This window comes from Tachysurus vachellii, chromosome 1 (assembly GCF_030014155.1).
Source record: "Tachysurus vachellii isolate PV-2020 chromosome 1, HZAU_Pvac_v1, whole genome shotgun sequence".
Taxonomy (NCBI): Eukaryota; Metazoa; Chordata; class Actinopteri; order Siluriformes; family Bagridae; genus Tachysurus; species Tachysurus vachellii.
Genome location: NC_083460.1, coordinates 18100397 through 18120035, shown reverse-complemented (window position 1 = coordinate 18120035; position 19639 = coordinate 18100397). Strand labels below are relative to the sequence as shown.

General features: G+C 42.3%; 2 protein-coding genes across 3 annotated transcripts in view; one reads left to right on the top strand and one right to left on the bottom strand.

Annotated features, from left to right (window-relative positions):
- The window catches only part of hnrnpl2 (heterogeneous nuclear ribonucleoprotein L2), a 192676-nt gene that overhangs the window by 95299 nt on the left and 77738 nt on the right, over positions 1–19639 (bottom strand). The window lies entirely within an intron of this gene.
- On the top strand, positions 17241–18134 carry LOC132841301 (succinate receptor 1-like). The gene has a single exon (XM_060863636.1). The coding sequence runs from the start codon at positions 17256–17258 to the stop codon at positions 18132–18134; it is 879 nt and encodes a 292-aa protein (XP_060719619.1). The 5' UTR covers positions 17241–17255.

Sequence of the window (19639 nt, the reverse complement as noted above, 5' to 3'; positions counted from 1 at the left end):
CTGTCCTTCAAGATGGCTCTGCTGCTGGCTTTGGCTTCTGCCAAGCGTGTCAGTGATTTGCATGTGCTCTCAGTTCATTCCTTGTGCACCTAATTCTCGCTCAGTGAAAGGTTTTGCTTAGGCCTAACCCGCCATTCATGCCTAAATGCTTTCCAGCTTTCACTGTTGGTGTGATTGAGCTCTCCGCTTTTCACCCTCCTCCTTTTTCCTCTACGGAGGACCAGAGGTTGAATGCTTTGTGCCCTTTGCATGCTCTACGGAAGTACATGGAGAGGACAAACTCTTTTCGGAGGAGCGACCAGCTCTTCATCTCTTGGACCCCGCCGAACACGGGGAATACCATCTCTAAGCAACACCTCTCTCGCTGGCTTGTAGAAGCCATCTCCTTAGCGTATGAATCTAGGGGCGTGCAGCCTCCAGGTGGTTTTAGAGCTCACTCCACTAGAGGCTTGGCTGCTTCTTGGGCTCTGTTTGGGGGAGTACCCTTGCAGGACATTTGTGCCGCTGCGAGCTGGTCCTCTCTGCACACCTTTGTTAGGCACTACCGGCTTGATGTTACCCATACCATGGTGGCTCATGCGGTCTTAAGTGTGGGCTCTTCGTAGCCACGTGCTACTAGGCCCATACTCGATTCAACCCTGTCTACCCGGCCTGGTTATGCATGTTTCAAGCATATAGTCTCCCCCTCTCCTGACACACACTCCATTCACATGTTTATAAACATGTTCTTTTTCCTGCAGGCGGCCCGCTTGTTGGACATCAGTGGGGTTCTAACATGCATGTTACCACATGTCGTGTTTTTCTTTTTCTTCATGGCTGGGTTTTTTACCCCGCGCAGTATGCTATGTCTGCTGCTTTGTGACGTGCCGAGCACCACCTTTTTTAGCCGTCCTCTGGCTTACAGGGCCTAATAGGTTACTTTCGTAACCCCGGGTTCTCTGAAACCTCGAGTGGAGAGATCCACCAAGTTTGCCCCGCTTGCTGCACAAGAAGCGAATATGCTCACTGAGGAAAGGTAGCGTGTGCAGGTGCATTATGCACTCAGGTAAGGGGCGTTACGTTACCTGCCATTGGGCATGCGCTCCTGTCTGTCAAGCCAGACTTGGTGCAATTGGATGCTTCTGCAGAGGTCAGGTACGGATGCCCTTCCCATAGGTGGATCTCTCCACTCGATGTTTCAGAGAACAGGGGTTACAAAAGTAACCTATTGTTTTCTGACTGGTATAACAAACTTCCGACTGTCGCACCAAGACAAATCCATTGCTCTTAAACCAGGTCAATGATGCGTTACACAACAGAGACAGTGCATGGCATTATAGTGCCTCTCCTGTGCCTCTCCAATTAAATTGCTTTTAGTTGTTGAAAACAGATTCATTCTGACTGGCTGAACTTTGGCAAATTAAGCTTTGATCTTTGGCCTGTTCATCAATCGTGTAAAAATGTACTAACTTGTCAATTTTGCCTTTCTGTGAGGCTGGTATAATGGAGCTTAAGATGGCTGGAATATCCATGACCCATCCACTAATTCTGCTTTGAAGCAACGATTTGTTAATCTGAGCCACTTCAGTAAATAGTTTTCAAAAAGGAAATTGGCTCGTGGAAATCTAATTAGCTCATTAGCCATTTGATTATTCATCATTATTATGATTATTTAATGATTATACTTTATTGTGGGTTCTATATATATATATATATATATATATATATATATATATATATATATATATATATATATATATATATATATATACGTATATATATATATATATACGTATATATATATATATATATACGTATATATATATATATATATATATATATATATATATATATATATATATGTTTATTTTGTGATTTAACAATGCATTATTCATAGTTCCCAATTTATAGATTTTTGAATGTGTGAAATTAAAGACATTTTAAATAAAGTAAGTAAAGAAATAAACTTTTTTAAAACTATTCTGAAGATTTCTTGTTAGCTGAAATTCTCCACATATCCACAGACTGCCTTCAATTCCAGATGTCATATTGAAGAACAACTGAACCAATAATGGGATGACATGGATTTAGGCTTGTGGTGAGATGACCAGGATGAACAAGATAGAGCTAGACACCTAACATCTGCCCATCACTCCCGCTCGTGGCTTTCACAAAATGCCATTCCAAGAATAATTTGGCACGTGTTCCTCTCTGGAAAAGTTGTATAGAGCACATCGGTCATATTCCTGTGGTAAGGTATGATAATGTGAACTCCACACAATGTACAAGTCACTGTTTATTGTACAGAGAGATCTTAATCATGTGTTGTTGTCCTTCACCACAACGACTTTACCACCAAATGTAACGGTTACCAGATTAAAGAATGCAATTCAATGACCTTCATACTTCGGTAAGTTGCAATCCTAGGATCTAATCACTGTTAATCACTCCAGAAGTACATCTTGTTGATTTTAAACAGTATTCATCTATAAAAGAAAATAAAACCTTCAGATCACTGACATATAATAATTTATGAGATCATCTATTCACTGTGTCATTGCCACATGGGTGCTGCAGAAGACCATGGACTTTCTCCTCCGCTGAAGAAACATAATAAGGGCATGACACTGAGGCAGACCTCATTATCACCTACTGCAGTATTGGCTTCTGAAAATGTCTCAGCTTCTTTGACCTAAAAAAATAAAAGAAAAATCAATAAAGCATTGATGTATAACAGGCAAAAGCAGCTTTATGGTTGTATAACAATGTACTATGGGAATGCTTCTTTGAGGAAGTTGTGTCTGAAGCTCTGTGTGTACACACGCCATTTTAATGGCTTGGAAAGGACACGTGATGGAGTAATTACTCGCCAGTAAGTCCATATAAGGGCATCTACGTCACACTGCTCCAGCTTCTATTTGTCTGAAGGAAGCGCAAACGGATGCCCGGGGCGTGGCCAGCGATGCAGTGTCTCGTTCCCTTCTCAGGGAACCGGGTTACATACGTAACCTGGTGTAGTTCCCTGCGTCAGAGCTGACGCTATGGGAACGCCAATACCCACGCCGCCACGCACCTGTCGATGACTGTGCCAGAGGCCGTGAAAGAGCATGAGCAGATAAAGGTGATCTCTGATTAAGGTGTGAGGAGAGGACCATCCTGCCGCAGCACTAATATCTTCAATGGGGACACCCCTGGCCAAGGCAATGGATTAGGCGATACCCCTAGCGGAGTGAGCCCTGATGCCGAGAGGTGAGGCATGACCGCGCACCTCATAGGCCTGAGTAATGGCCTCCACCACCCAGTGCTCCAAGCGCTGTTTGGAAACCGGATTACCCCTTTTCCGGCCCCCAAAACAAACAAAAAGGCCGGAGGAGTTACGCCACGATCTAGAGCAGTGGACGTAAACCCTCAAGGCCCTTACCAGGCAAGGCAAGTGCAGCCTCCCCTGTTCCGCCGACTCATGGGGCGGGGGACAGTAGGCCTGTAGGATGATTGGACAACCCGCCATCCTGGGCACCTTAGGGACATATCCCGGCCTGGGGTGCAGGATAGCCTTGGACATGCCGGGGGAAAATTCCAGGCAGGTGGGGGTGATTGACAGAGCCTGCAAATCGCCGACTCTCCTGAGAGAGGTCAAGGCTAGAAGCAGAGCCAACTTTAGGGTCAGAAACTTCTCGGAGGCTGACTCCATGGGCTAAAAGGGGGCTTCCAGCAGCCCCTCCAGGACCACAGAGAGGTCCCAGGAAGGAAAACATGGTCTAGAGGAAGGCCTCAGCCGCCTGACACCACGCAGAAAGCGAGAGACCAGAGGGTGCCTACCCAAGGAGGCCCCAAGGACAGGTCCGTGGTTCGCGGTGACAGCGGCCACGTACACCTTTAGAGTAGACGGGAACAGGCCTCGAGGGAAGCAAGACTGCAGGAACTCCAGCACTGTACCAACCGGGCAGTGGACTGGATCCTGAGCGTGCTCGTCGCACCAGAGGCGAAAAAGCCTCCACTTCAGAGCATACAGCTTCCTAGTGGAGGGAGCCCTAGCATTCAGCAGAGTCTCTGTCACCTCAGTTGAGAGGCCTGTGTCTAGGAGCTGGTCCCCCTCAGGGGCCAGACCCAAAGCTTCCACATCTCGGGTCGTGGGTGAAGGATTGCCCCCTGTGCCTGAGAGAGGAGATCCCTCCTGACGAGAAACTCCCATGGAGTGCCGTTCAGGAGGGAGACTAGGTCCGTGAACCAAACTCAAGAGGGCCAACGAGGGGCAACTAGGAGAAGGTTGATCCGGTCGTGGCGCACTCTGGCTAGGACGTGCGGGAGCAGAGCTACCGGGGGGAAGGCGTACAGACAGAGCCTCGGCCATGTCCATACCAGGGCATCCAGGTCCAACGGGGCCGGCTGAGAGAGAGGGAGAACCACAGCGGACAGTGGGTCGACTCCTCGGAGGCGAACAAATCCACTTCCGCCCGGCCGAAAATCTGCCAGATACGCTCCACCACGTGGGGGTGAAGATGCCACTCCCCGGGCCTCAGCGCCTGCCTCAACAGGAAGTCTGCCTCCTGATTCACACGCCCTGGGATAAAAACCGCTCTCAGCGAAAGAAACCTGGGGTCTCATTTATAAAACTGTGCGTAGGATCCCTACTAAAAGTTTATGTAGTTTTTAAAATGGCGTACGCCAAAAAATATTCGGATTTATAAAACTATTTATAAAACATTCCTCTAAGCAATGTTCCCTTTATAAATCACAGATCACCCGCAGATGTGCGTACGTGAACCAGCCTCATATCCCGCCCTGTACATGCCCATTTTTAACCATAAATAGTCAACGCAAATCACTGCGTGGGCACGAGAGTGGACCTCGTTATAATGAGTTTCCTCTGCGCTCTGCAGGTTTAAGAATGGGTTGAGGAGCCAGCGTCTCAGGGGGTAGCCACTGTCGCCTGCAGGTTATAATTATATTAAAAGCAACATTGTTAAAATTATATTAAAAACAAAATTGTTAGTTTCTACTTTTTAATATAGTTAAACTCACCAAGAAGCCAGCCATCATGTACTGTGCCTGCATTTAGTCTGTTCCCTACACTGCTATGTGTCAAGATAAAGGAATCATGTGTTGAACCAGACCAGCGTACCACAATGTTTGTGAGGGTCATGTTGGAGTCACATATGATTTGCACATTAATAGAACATGCTTTCTATTAACATAAGCAAATTCATTTTCAGATGTGCCCTTATAGTAACATGAGTGAAGCCAATTGTGCCGATTACATTTGGGAAACCAGACATTGCTGCAAATTGCATTTTAATTTCGGCCTGTTCTCGCACAGTGTAGGGGAACCTGATGTATCGACTACCCATATTAAGTATACCATTCAAAACGACAGATATTATGGCACTCAGGGACGGCTGTGATATACCAGACCTATAGGGTGAGATGATAGATTCCAATAGAATTATTTCATATACAACAAGGTCTTACAGACAAAGTTGAGGATTACTTATAGTTTTTTATATAAATAATTTACCTGTCTGCCAATTCCCGCTGGAAACAGCCAGTTGCCAAGAACCCCAGAGTGGTGAGGACTTGTATTTGGACTGGGATGGCATGGTTCTGGCGTGTTGCCCTCTCTAATACTGGACCTAGTTCAGCACATAGATCCAAGAGCACAGCTCTAGGGAATCTAAATCGGCTTATTAGCCAGTCATCATCATGGCCAGGAAATCATCATGGTCCCTGAAAACTCGTTCTCTCCTTATTCTGCCATTGGCGTAATCCACCAACAGTGCCAGCAGTGCCATCATGAAGCATTACATACCCGGGTCACTGGAGGATTTATATGTTTCTAGCAATTAGACTGATCATTAACACCTAAAAATCACAGAATTAATTTGTGAGCGAAAATTTAAGACGAAAATGTTATAGTGAACATATGCTTCTTCATGACGGTTTTGTAATGAACACCGTAATAGTTAGGACCGATGATGAGTAGCGATTGTGCTTCATGACTGTATTTATAGACGTTGACATTTTATGATATATGTACATTAAAGAAAATATTTTGTTTTTACACTGTGTTCTGCAGTTCTCTAATAAAAGGTTATTTCATGCTATTCTGTATCACATGTAGTCGCGCCATCCCCTCCTGCGCTCCCGTTGTGGACAATGTGACTGTAAGGCAGCGCTGATTATTATTATTTTTTTTAATACATTTTGAATTACGTTTGGATTTTACTAGATGTATATAGCCTAAAACAATCGGCACAAATAACACCGTTGGATTTAATCTTCATGATAATGTGGATATAACGTATGAAATGGAATGAAAATTAAATGTCATTACATTTTATATTCGTTCTTCTCACATTTATTTTCTACAATCTAACTTCACTTCACGACCTTGCCATCTGTGTCGCCAATTCCCTTTGTCTCCAGAATGTGCGTATGCACGTCTCAAATTTTGCATAAAGGTGCGCACATTCTCCCGTCAGGTTTGTTTTTTATAGATCACAACCTTTGCGTGGGAACTGGTGTACGTACGTTTCCAGCCCCGTTTTGTGCGTACGCACGCTTTATAAATGAGACCCCTGGTCTCTGCCCAGAGCAGAATCTGCCGTGCCAACCTGAACAGGGGGCGCGAACGCAGACCGCCCTGATGATTGATATAGGACACCACCGAAGTGCTGTTTGTCCGCACTAGGACATGGCAGCCTTTGAAGTGTGTGAGAAAGTGTTTCAACGCTAGAAACACAGCCCTCATCTCCAGACAATGTGCCACGAGAGACAGGGGCCCTCCCACAGGCCCTGGGCAGGGCGGCCATCCAAGGCCGTGCCCCAGCCCGAGAGCGAGGCGTCCGTCGAAAGAGGCCTGCGACAGTGACATGCCCCTAGAATGGGACCCAAGGCCAAGAACCGGGGTCTTTTCCACATAAGAAGGGTTCAAAGCCCACGCCGCGTAACCCGTGTAACCCTGAGGGGATGTCTGCGAGGATGAAAACCCGCACCCCTGAGCCAGAGCTGGAATGGCCTCATGTGAAGCAGACCCAAAGGGATAACGTTGGCTGCTGCTGACATGAGGCCGAGCACCCTCTGTGCCTCGGCGACAGAGAGGCTGTGGCCTAGCCGAATGGCTTTCACTGCTGACAGGATGGAGGCCACCCGAGTGGGAGAAAGATGCCCGCAAAGTGCCCGCATTGTGGTGGAGTCCCAAACTACCCCCAGAAAGGTGGTCCTCTGAGAAGGAGAAAGCACACACTTTCCTGGGTTCAGCCTGAGGCCTAAGGACCTCATGTGGTCAAGCACAGCATCTCGATGATTAGCTGCCATAGCCTCTGACTGGGCCAGAATGAGCCAGTTGTCCAGGTAATTCAGTACACGGATGCCCTGGAGACGCAACGGTGCCAGGGCAGCATCCATGCACTTCGTAAACGTGCGTGGTGAAAGAGCTAGGCCAAAAGGAAGGACACGATACTGGTACGCAAACCTGAGGAACTTCCGGTGCTCTGGCAGAATGCTTATGTGAAAATAAGCATCTTTGAGGTCGATCGTCACAAACCAGTCCTCGGATCTGATCTGGGACATGATCACCTTGAGCATGAGCATCTTGAACTTGTAAGTCTTCAGAGTACAGTTCAGAGCCCGCAGGTCCAAAATCGGATGCAGCCCCGATCTTCTTGGGAACAACAAAATATCGGCTGTAAAAGCCGGAGTCCTGCTCTGGGTGGGGAACATGCTCTATGGCCCCTTTCTCCAGAAGCGAGAGGAGTTCCCCTCGGAGGAACACCGCCTTGTGCCCACCCGCACACGCCCTGGAAGCACGGGGGACGGGAGGAAAACTGGATCCTGTACCCTCTTTCTACAGTATCCGGGACCCACTGAGACACCCCTGGCAGAAGTTTCCACGCTGCCAGGCTGCCTGACAGTGGCGTCAACCTCGCGCAGACCTCCCGGGTGCCCTGAAACAGCGCACTGACAGGCGTTAACCCGGGAAGATCCGCACAAGAAAGGGAAGCCGACACAGGCCCCACTGCCCCCCGAAACGACAAAGACGGCAGGGCAGGCAGTAGGGGGGGCGTCCCTGAATAGGACGCTCCCAGGAGCCTCCGCCCCCGGACATCAGGACTCCTTCGTGGCCCGCTTGGCTGAGATGACAGACCTAAGGTCCCCCTTAGGAGGGAGAAATTCCCTGAATGCCGCCGACTGGAAACCGGGGCGTCCAGGAGAAAGGACTTATCCTTATCCTTTATGCCTGTTAGATTGAGCCACAGGTGCCTCTCCATGGGAACCAGTGCAGCCATAGAACGGCCTATAGAGCGGGCCGTCTGCTTCGTGGCACGGAGCACGATATCAGTGGCTAGGTGGAGCTCAGACACCGCCTGAGGTCCCAGCCCTTCACTGCCATCCAGCTCTGCCAGCAGGTCAGCCTGGTAGGCCTGTAAAACCTCCATGGTGTGCAGAGCCACACCCGCTTGACCCGCAGCCTCATAGGCCTTACTCACAAGGGCCGAAGTGGTCCTTCAAGGCTTGGATGGAAGGGCAGGTTTCCTCCATGCAGGCCCATACCCATGGCATTTAAGCCCCATAATGGCTGAATAATCAGACATGGCTGGAGAAAATATACGTGCCGAAAAGGGATTTCTCCAAGACTTCGATACCTCAGCATGGAGGTCTGGAAGAAATGGCAGCCGCCTGTGTGGAGGTGGCTGACGGCCTTAGGTCAGAAAGCGGTCATCCAGCTTAGAACGGACGACACTAACTTCCTCTTCAAGCCAATCTAAATTCAATCTCTCGACAGCACGAGTTACCACCTCGAGGAGCTCCTCGAACGCCACTGATTGTGTTGGCCGTTCAGAGGCGGAAAGCCCCTCCCCTCTAACATCGAGCTCCTCAGAGCCGGACGCGGAAAGCAGCATGGTCTCTTCCGGGTCGGGAGAAATCGCAGCACAAGCTCCCGAAACCGAGCAAACGGAGTCAGGGGAGAGGGTGAGAGAAAGGGAAACACCCGTCTCTTGCTCCACCTCCGCTAACTCAACCTGGGAACCCCATGATTGAAGCCGCTGCGCCGCCTCGGCGGACGCAGGACCCGAATCACGGGGCGCAGCCAAAGCTGAAAATACAGCCAGGCGGGAGCGAAGAGTGCGGAGGGGAAATCCCTCACAATGCACGCAGCCGGCTCCCTCGAGAGCCGACTGGGTGCTCCTCTCCCAAACACATAACGCAAAGAGAATGCGAGTCGTCCCCCGTGATAAAGCGGGGGCACGGATGCACGCATCTCTTAAAGTGCTTTGACTGTAACATATCGCCTAGCTTTCCCTATTTTTTTTACTCTCCCTGCACTTGACAGACAGACAAACGACACACATACACAGAGCGCTTCCTGAAGACAAAGAAAGCTGGAGCAGTGTGACATAGATGCCCTTATATGGACTTATTGGCGAGTAATTACTCCATCACATGTCCTTTCCGAGCCATTAAAATGGCGTGTATGCACACAGAGCTTCAGACACAACTTCCTCAAAGAAGCATTCCCATAGCGTCAGCTCTGACGCAGCGTCGAGTTCCCTCGACAGGGAATTGTTGTGTTTTAGGTGGTTAAAATTAGTTTCCTTCTTAAAAGAGCTACAAAATAATGTTAAATAAACTACAGCACAAAATAATACAGCACAAAAAAAAGTAGATATGTGGTAGCTCAGTGGTTAAGGTGTTGGGCTTCTGATCGGAAGGTCATGGGTTCAAACCCCAGGTCCACCAAGCTGCCACTGCTGGGCCCCTGAGCAAGGCCCTTAACCCTCATTTGCTCAGTTGTAAGTCACTCTGGATAAGGGTATCTGCTAAATGCTGTAAATGTAAATAATTCAATGAGCTTTTTTTAAATTTTTAAAGTTCAATTAAAACATTGCAAAAGAAGGTATGATATACAAACTTTCATCCACAACACTGTATGAACTTTGAATATCAAATGGCATATAAAATTCAATCTCTGACCTTTCATCACTTCGTAGTACCTCTCACCTTTCATCACTTCGTAGTACTCTGAATGCATGAAGATGATCATCAAAATTCTCTGTGAATAGTTTGTTTGCCAAAAGATAAATGTGATTGACAACCGAAAGTACTGTACATCACTTATTTGACAGAAGACTGGCATTTCATCTTCTATTGCACTGCACACTATAAGTCCAGCTCTGTATTCTACACCATCAACTTTAACCCAACTTGTTGAGAAAACATCTTTCGATAGGAACATTTTAAGCAGTGGAGCATTCTCATCTTCTATGGAAAATTATTTAATTGGCCCAAACTCATTATGTTTGACGGTAAAGGTTTCCCAATTATAAGCAATGGCCATCTGATGCTTTTTAGCTAAGGACTTTGTTATGTTTTTGAAATTGTTAAAGAAATCTTTGAAAATTTTATGTTTCGATTCAAATCTCATTGACCACATATATAATAAGGGGCCAATTTTCCTTATAGAAGAGGGGTAATGAATCATGTAGTGATGTTTGGGAAGCAAATTTTTTTGTGGATACAAGTTCTTAAATAGTTTGTGGTGGTCAGCAATCAAGTGCTTCAAATACACTGTCAAGCCTGAAGTGAGACAAGGTGAAAACACTATGTTCATTATTTGAAGTAACATAAGCAACAAACTCCAGTTCTTGTGTCCTGGAGGAACAATTTCTCCTAACAAAAGTGGCAGATTTTTCAAAAAACATAATGTCTGGATGGAATTTAAACCAATGCTATTACCAGCACTCTCCAAAATAACCTTTGTGGGGCGATTTTTGCGTTCTAAAAATCCATAATCAAAAGAATAAATCCTTGAAAGTAAATCCTCTTCAGATATAAAGTTTTGTGTGAGATGACCAGAAAGCAATTTCATTTCGTATTGAGCCACGCATTCAAGGAGGTCATGCATTATATCGAAGGAGTAGTTATTGGTAACATGAAAATACTTCAGTGTATTAATTGTGGAATTTTTTTTCAAACCATACAGTGACCTCAATTGTGGGTTTTCCTGGAGAGACTTGCAATGCATTCAAAGATTTCTTTTCCACGAAGGACCACCTTAGGATCATCCTCACTGTATACTGTTTGAGAATCATTCTTTTCAATTAAACAAAGGCGACAGAAATGATGGCTACTAAATGACTCATTAAAACCAAGAATCGAGTGCATCCCTAGATTATCACCAGTGATTTGTGTGATGGTGCCATATATCTGCTCATCTGAGAATGGAAGACTTAATCCCTGGCTTTCAAGTATCTTAATATCATTTATCAATGGTTCCAGTATAACATCAAAACTGTACTTGCTTAAATCTTTTGCGCGAAAAAGTGCTAATTTTGTGCGAATTAAATTTTGGGGGCAAGTTTCTTACAATAAAATAAAGACAGCCAATTTTGTGGATACAACGTTTGGAGCCAAGGGGGTTTGCTGTTTCAAAATCATCACAGTATATTTGGATTTGTAGTGCATGTCTCTTTGTTGTAAATAAAGGATGGGATTTAAAATAACTTCCATCTCTAAAATCTGTAAAAAGTTCAGACTCTGATCTATAATCTTTCCTTAGGAGATCACAAATTTCTGGATTTCTGCACATGAATTTCAATATTTCTAAAATTGGCACATATATAAAAGTATCATTCACTGGTACTTGGTGATAAGTGATCACTTGGTCACAGATTCAACCTGTTGTCATACCGCACACCTAGTTTTATCTCAACGGGATCTACAACTCCCCATTTTTCTTTAAAGTGTTTATTCCGTTTCCATTCAGTATTCAGATTTGTAAATGGGTTCTCTAATTTTTCAAACGATTCATTTATTACAGTTTTGCAGGGGTCATTTGTAGGCAAAGCAGAGAGTATGTTATGCTTTGTTTGTGAGTGAAGCTCATCTGTTAGCTCCTCTAAATGTCTTCCACAATTGAGGACACCAAACTGTTTGGAATCCCACTTGCTTGTATTTTGGCCACTATGGATTCACACAATTCTTTAGTTGAATTTTTAGTAAGCCCTAAATCATTGTTCTCTGATATAGCACTGGAACAAGGAGACTGATGCTGGGGATCCATAAGGTCCTCCAAAGCATCTACTTGAGATGAGCTTGCAACTGGCTCGCTTGAAGAACATCCAACAGTTGAACTTTGAGCAATCAGCTGAGCATTGTATACGTTTGGAACTGATGCCTACAACCTTGCTGAGAACAAATTAATTTGAACTTAGATCCAGGGTAGTAACTATGTTCAGCTCTTTAATGCGAAATCAACTGTTGACTGTCTGGGCGCTGTTTTTGACAAATACAGTAAAACAGATCAGCATTCTCTCAATATCATACTGCCCGACTAAGTTAAGGTTACTGTCTGGTTAAGCAGTCTGGCTCTCAAATCTCTAACCCTGGGAGACACCTTCATTTTCCCTACATCAATGTTGTACTTTTTTCAAAATTGAACACAAAATGTGCCTTGAAAAGTTCATCAAGTGCTCCAAGGGAGCGGTTTGCGTGGCATGGGATGAGATGCTTATCCAGTGCGATGTAGAAGCTGTCGATCTTGCTTTTCTGGCATCCAACAGCAAGGAGGTACGGATGCTGATGCTGGTTGCTGTTGAGGTGCTCCTCCAAACTGCAGCATGACTAAAGTTAAAATGAACATTTAATATTAGACACAATGTCCAGTTGCAGAGAGAACAACATTATAAAAGTGATTGTTCAAACAACTCAGTGGCTAGTAAAATATGTGAATGCATTTGAAGACTTGATTTTAATCTCCATGTTTGTGCAACCCACAACACAATATTAAAATGTTGATACCTTATGAAAGATTACAAGTCTTTCAGCAGCATCACATGCACTGATATTTGGAGACTTCTGTCCTCCTGGAGGTGGTGGAAGGAGATGTATCAATAAAAGAAGAGATGCCATTTCCTGGTCATAGACTGGAGACAAAATTCACATGAAAGATTCACATGAATTAATTAATGCAAAACTTAAAATGAAATACTTTAAAAATATAGGACATTTTAAAAGTTTACTTGATGTGTTTATGAAGTCTTTTTTAAGACTTCATGTAGTTTACTTTTTTAATTTTTAAAATGAATCTGGAACACATCCATCTCATAGGTTGTTTTCTCATTTTAATGTTTTTGTCATCAAAACAAAACAGTAATTTTAACTGCAAATATGCATAAAAACAAGTTCAGCAAATACAACATACTTGTTTCATGGAGATAACTTCCTTCAGGACGTTCTGCTGATAGCAACAACTGACTCAGCTCTGGTGTTGAAGTAACTTGCTTGGCCTCTTTAATGACATTTGGCCCAAAGAACGTGTCCCACCTCTGAAGCAGCCTGGATGACGTCTCAGCGTCAAACAGGAGAGTGAAGTCTTGATCCACCTTTAAGAAAGAAGATATTAAACTGTAAAAAATATTCTAAAATTGCATGCCTTTGAAAACATGTTATTCCAAACTTACCAGCCCTTTTGTATCTAGTAATCTTGGGAAGGTGGAGAGGATATCAGCACTAGAGCCTGGATCTTTAACAAGCTTCTGGCGATGCTGAAAGGTCTCTCTCATCTTTTGGAATATTAGGGACTTGTCTGTGGTATGGTTGAGCAAAGACATAGCATCTCTGCAAGCATCCCCATCAAGTTGCCCTTCAAAATTAGTAGCCCTTTGGCATTTTGGGCCTCCTGGAGAAACATCACGAGGGCTGTCTAGTGGCAAAGATCCTCGTCGAATCTTCCTGTGGACAGATGTATCCTGTGTTGCTTGCAGCATCATAAAAGTGTTCCTTAAAAGAATCAAATTTCTATGTCACAGATATAATACCATTGCAAGTTCAACATGAAAGGGTCATGCAGAGATTGACTTACATAGCCTTTCTTGGAATATGGATCTCTCAGGGAAGGGAACAGCACCACTATGCCATGAGCATACTGTTCTCTGATAGGTTTAGTAGGGAGTTGCCTAAGGGAAGATATCAAATTTGTTATCATTTATTTACACAATGGCCATGCAGTTATTTGTATATATATATAAAAAAAGTATATAAAAGTAAAAGTATTGGTCTTACAAGCGTAAAGTGATGAAATATATATACATCTTCCGTAGCTAACTTAGCTAGGTGTACATTGAAAATGCCAGTCCTAGCAATAAACAAGGCTTTGTAAAAGATCATTCTCATTCATTTTATTAATTCGCTCCATCATTTTAATTAAATCGTGGCCACGCTGCAATAATTTGATTCCTTGTTTTAGTTAAATCGTAACGAGTGAGCATTGTAAAACGTGGCGATGTACATAGGCCTATAGGTTTTGTGTATGCATTGGCTTTTTTCTATATTTTAATAACGTAACGTTTATTTTAATGTGCAGTGCTCCACGGCACGTAATATTGTACATGCTGTTATTGAATTAGCATCAATCATAAATGTTTGAGTATTATTTCACTTAACTTACCTTTCAAACCGACGCAAGGATAATGGCGGGTGGCGTCTTCATGGATTTCATTAGCGACAATTGAAAATGCGTGGGCGGAGTCCAATTACATCTCCATGGAGTTGGTTTAACACTGATGATCAACTCTGTTAAATGACTCCAACACCAAACACCATTTTACTCTGAATGTGTTAAAGTTACTCTTTGGGTGTTGAAATCAACTCTGAAATGTTTAACAACAAAATTTCAATTCTCCAGTTTTTGCTGTGTAGCTTTAATTTGTGTGAGCAGTCTCTAACCGCAGGCGTGTTGGTCTACTACAAAACTGAAAAAAAGAGTTGGTTTGAAAAGAACTGTACTGAACGCCATGAATAGTGCAGACGGACATCATCAGTCCAATAATTATGTACTAACTGGTCTCAAGAGCGGAAAAAAAGATAAAAAAAAAATGTAGTCAGTATTAACTGTAAGTAAACAGTTGGCAGGTGAACCGTTTCAGTGTAACACAACATTCAGTAGTAGGTAACAACAATTATTGTACCAACAGACTAACACAGTAGTGGTTGTGTAATGGTCCTAGGATGCTTTGCTGTTTGCTAATTGATGGAACCATTAATTCTGTTCACCATTTAAGGCAGGACCTTAAACTATCAGGCAATAATCATTCAAATGTAGCTGAATTAAAACAATTCTACAAAAAAGACTGGACCAAGATTCCTCCACAGTGATGTAAAAGACTGATCTCAAGTTATTAGGTGATACATTCAGCATATTTCTAATACAGTATCTAAAATCAGGGGTGATATTAATATTTAATTACTATTTGTAACCCATTTCTTTCATCAAATAAAATTAGTAGTAGATAATTTATGCAAAAATCAGTTTGCTATATGAGGCTTGTAAATAACATCTAGGAGCTGGAATATGGCAGCAGGGTCTGGTGTCCTTAAGGTTCCATATGAATGACCATCCAACAATGCTTACTTTATGAACACTAAAGCTGATATCAAGCTTTATTTTACAAGAAAACTGCAAAAAAAATCCATCAAATAATGCAGAGTCATCAAAACTTAACACTTCTCCATCTGTACCTCGATAAATTGACAATAAATAATAAACAGGAGTGAAAGACAGACATGGAGACAAAGAAAGAAAGAAGAAAAGCACCAAAGTGATCGTTGCATCAGATTGCATCAGAGTGTCATTGCATCAGATCTCAGGTTAGAAAAATACCAAATAAATACAGTGTACACTTTACACTTAATGATGATGTGCTACAAATGGGTGGTGCTGAGATTTTTGGAATAAAGAGCCCTGAAAAGCTGGGTTTAGTCTCCCAAAGCCAGCAGACCAAACAGCGTAATGGTAAGAACACTTCAAATATACTTTGGGACAGATAACGTGTATTAGATAATATATATAAATATGTATTAATGAGTACAATTATGCCAAAGGGTATTACATTGTCAGGAGTTTTTTCTCTTGAAATAATTGTTAATTATTAATAAAATCTAATATTTTTATGATTTATGATATTTAGCAAGAAAAATGCTAACTGTGCTTAAACACAAGTGCACATTGTTGCTAACAGTAAAGATTAATGTTATTTTAATTAAAAACTTACAAAGCCAGGTATATATAATATGCCAGTTATGTTTACCTACCTGATGCTTCAGTCAGTATATAAATGTAGAGTCAGCACTGTTATAAATCTATTATCAGAGAGTATTAATATTAATGGTAATATTTTAAGGGTTCCTTAAGGTTCCATTGGATATTTCAAGTTCATCTTGAAACCCTTGTGAGGGATTCAGCACAGAGTCTTTAAGGGATCACCTAAAGGAACAACAACACTATCTACACTGTTATATAAAAAAACGAAATATTACATTGAGTAATTGTATTATTTATGGTATTATTTTACAGAGCTACAGATTTTTTATATTTTGCTGGCTGTAAACCAAAATGAGAAGGAGCATATTCATTTATCATTATTGTTTAGAGGTATTAAACCTGGTCTTTTAAGAAATTTTGATTTAATTTCATTCAATTATTATCATCAGAAATCCCATGTGTGGAATTAACTCTGGGTATATTCTCTGTCTACATTCTCATACCACAGAGAATATGGGCTCTATTTTCATGGCCATGGCAAAAGCACAAGAACAAGTTCTGAGGGATATTGAGGGAGTTCTTTGTTTATTGATGTTTATTAATATCTAAGTATTTAAGTATCTAATTCATATTACTACAAGTAATAATTATTATTTTATTTTATTTTATTAATTAATTTATTTATTTTAAAATTAAGGAGAAGTAATATGAAATAAAATATCTAATGTGATTCACACCAAATTATTTTGTTTTTCTTGACTTCACAGCCTAATCAGAGCATCTGGGAGGTCATGACTGATGCTTTTTTGCTGCATCTCAGCTGGTGTGGATTTAACTGCTGGTTAAAATAAAATATAACATATGAAGTCATAAACATCTTTCATTTAAACAACTTGGCAAGTTGTTTTTTACTGTTCTAATAATCAATGCTATAATGCTGTATATACACAAAACTCCTTTTACACAGATCCACACTCATTAGAACAACGTGTCAATTCATAATGAGAAAAATAGCAACAGAACTCAAGGGTGAAAATATTAGATTGTGTGCAACCTACAAAAACAAAACAGCAGCGTTTACAGTTATTTTCAGTTATTTACAGTTAAATTATGCTTAGATTGTCATGAAAATAGAACTCTTTATGTGCAGTAATTATATGTAAAATAATCTTTATGTCTACAGGAAAACTGTTCCATGTTCATCACTCCACTGTTAGAGAGAGATTACCTCTCACCAATGTACGGTCTGGAATTTACCATCGGCTTCATCGGAAATCTAGTGGTGGTCCTAGGCTATATCTTTTGCCTCCCTGCTTGGAAGTCCACTAACGTGTACCTGTTTAACCTGTCTGTGTCTGACCTCATCTTCCTGTGCACTTTACCTGAGCTGTCCTATAACTACGCTCACAACCTGAAGAAATTCAATACTGCACTCTGCATGATAAATCGTTATATCCTCCATGTGAACCTGTATTCCAGCATCCTTTTCATGATGTGGGTAAGTGTGGACCGGTTCTTATTGCTGTGTCACCCACAGCGAGAACACATCTTGTTGACTCTCAAGGCTGCATTAGGCATCACCATCCTGAACTGGATCTGGGTTAATATTCAAATTGCTCCTCTCATTGTGTTCATTATCCAGGACTTGGAGGAAAATGGCTGGACAGTGTGTCGTGATTTTGCGAGCCTAGGAGTGGCCAAAGTTACTCTGATCTACAGCATAGTTCTCACAATAACTGGATATGTGATGCCACTGGTGGCATTGTTTCTAGCATCACAAAAGATGGTTTCTGTACTAGTGAAAAGAGAGGAAGTGCTTGGGACATCTTTCCAAAGGCCAGTAAGGATTGTGAGGTCTGCAGCAATCATGTTCCTGTTGCTCTACACACCTCTCCATGTAATGAGAAATGTGCGTCTCGCATCACGGCTTCCTGAATTAAATTTGTCACGGTGTGTTGTAGACTACATCAATGGGGCTTACATAGTGACACGGCCAATTGGATTTGCACACAGTGCCATCAACCCTGTGTTTTACTTCCTCATGACTGACAGTTTTAAAGAAGCTCTGCAGGACAAGTGGCGGCAGATTAAAAGGATGATAATGAGAGCGTCATAAACAAGTCTGACCTATCAAGCAAAGGTGTTCTTTGTAAAGTCTCTAAAACAGTTTCAGCAGACTTGCTAACGCCATAACATATGATTTATAATTTTACACTCATTAAACCATTTAGTGATCCTATGTTCAGGGTCATGGGGCAGAATCGTCCTGCAAGATCTCATTCAGCAGAATAGAAAGGTTTAATCCTATGATAAAATAATTATATGGACAAAGATATTTTTGGTAACTTTTAGAACTAAAAACTACCTTTTAACACTGACCTTGAGACACAGAGGAGGTGTAACATCAGAGAATTTAAAACAACAATCATTCATGCGACTGCATCATATGCTGTTTTTTGTGTGGGAAAAAAGAAAACTGCTCTCTTTATATCTTTGTGTTGTAATGTTTATCAGGGTTAGACAGGTCTGAAATGCTAATTTAAATATTTATTCTTTGGTATTTTCCACTTCACTTCAGCCTCACCTGCAATTCCTCTAAGGGAACAAATAGCACAAGACCGTGCCAGCATACTACTGTATAACTGCTATATAACTGCTGTATAACCACTGCTGTTTTCTTTACATTCTATACATAGAGCGATACAGATGTATACATAGAGATAGACATGTTTAAAGGGAAATAAAATGTTTCAGACAGAAGTCCTTGTCAGTTGTAAGAAAAATGTGTGTGCTATCTGTACATTCATTAGTAAAGCACACTGCAGTCTATTTCCATATACACTAAATAAGTGCAATAGTGAATTATCACACTCTTTATTCTCTCTCTCTCTCTCTCTCTCTCTCTCTCTCTCTCTCTCTCTGTCTCTCTCCCTCTCTCTTGCTCCCCCTTCTTTCTCTCTCTCTTTCTCTGTCTCTCTCTCTTTCTCTGTCTCTCTCTCCCCTCTCTGTCTCTCTGTCTCTCTCTCTCTCTCTCTCTCTCTCTCTCTCTCTCTCTCTCTCTCTCTCTCTCCCTCTCTCTCTCTGTGTGTGTCTCTCTCTCTGTCTCTCTCTCTCTCTCTCTCTCTAACTAGTAGCAAAGAAACATGAATCACTGTCCCTCTTACTGTCCACTTTAAAGACCTTTCAATGTTTTCCTGTAGCCACCGCTGTACCCACCGCTGTACCCACTGCTGTACCCACAGAATACTGTTGTGGGCTAAAAGATATAGAAACCCATTTGCCCCAGGTTCAGCGTCTTAGAGAGAAAGTCAAAATCATTTCCACAAGTTTGATATGAAAATTAAATGACACTTTTTCCTTTTCATCACTGGCAGATTGAATATTTCCACGATTGAGCGAGTTCCTACTAACAGCCAGTGAGTGTACATGCACATTATATTATTTTAATCTAAAAGCCATAATAGCACCTTTGTGGTGTGAAGGTTGCTTCTTTAATTTAATTCCTGAGCTCCATACACAAACTGGGTACGGTTCATTTTTTTGGCCAAACTATTCCTAAATATTAGTGGCATTAATTGAAAGATTAGAGTTTAGACTTTTGTGGTTTCTGATGTTCGTATA

Coding starts and splice junctions, on each gene's coding strand:
- LOC132841301 (XM_060863636.1), top strand. CDS start 17,256: ATGTACGGTCTGGAATTTACCATCGGCTTCATCGGAAATCTAGTGGTG.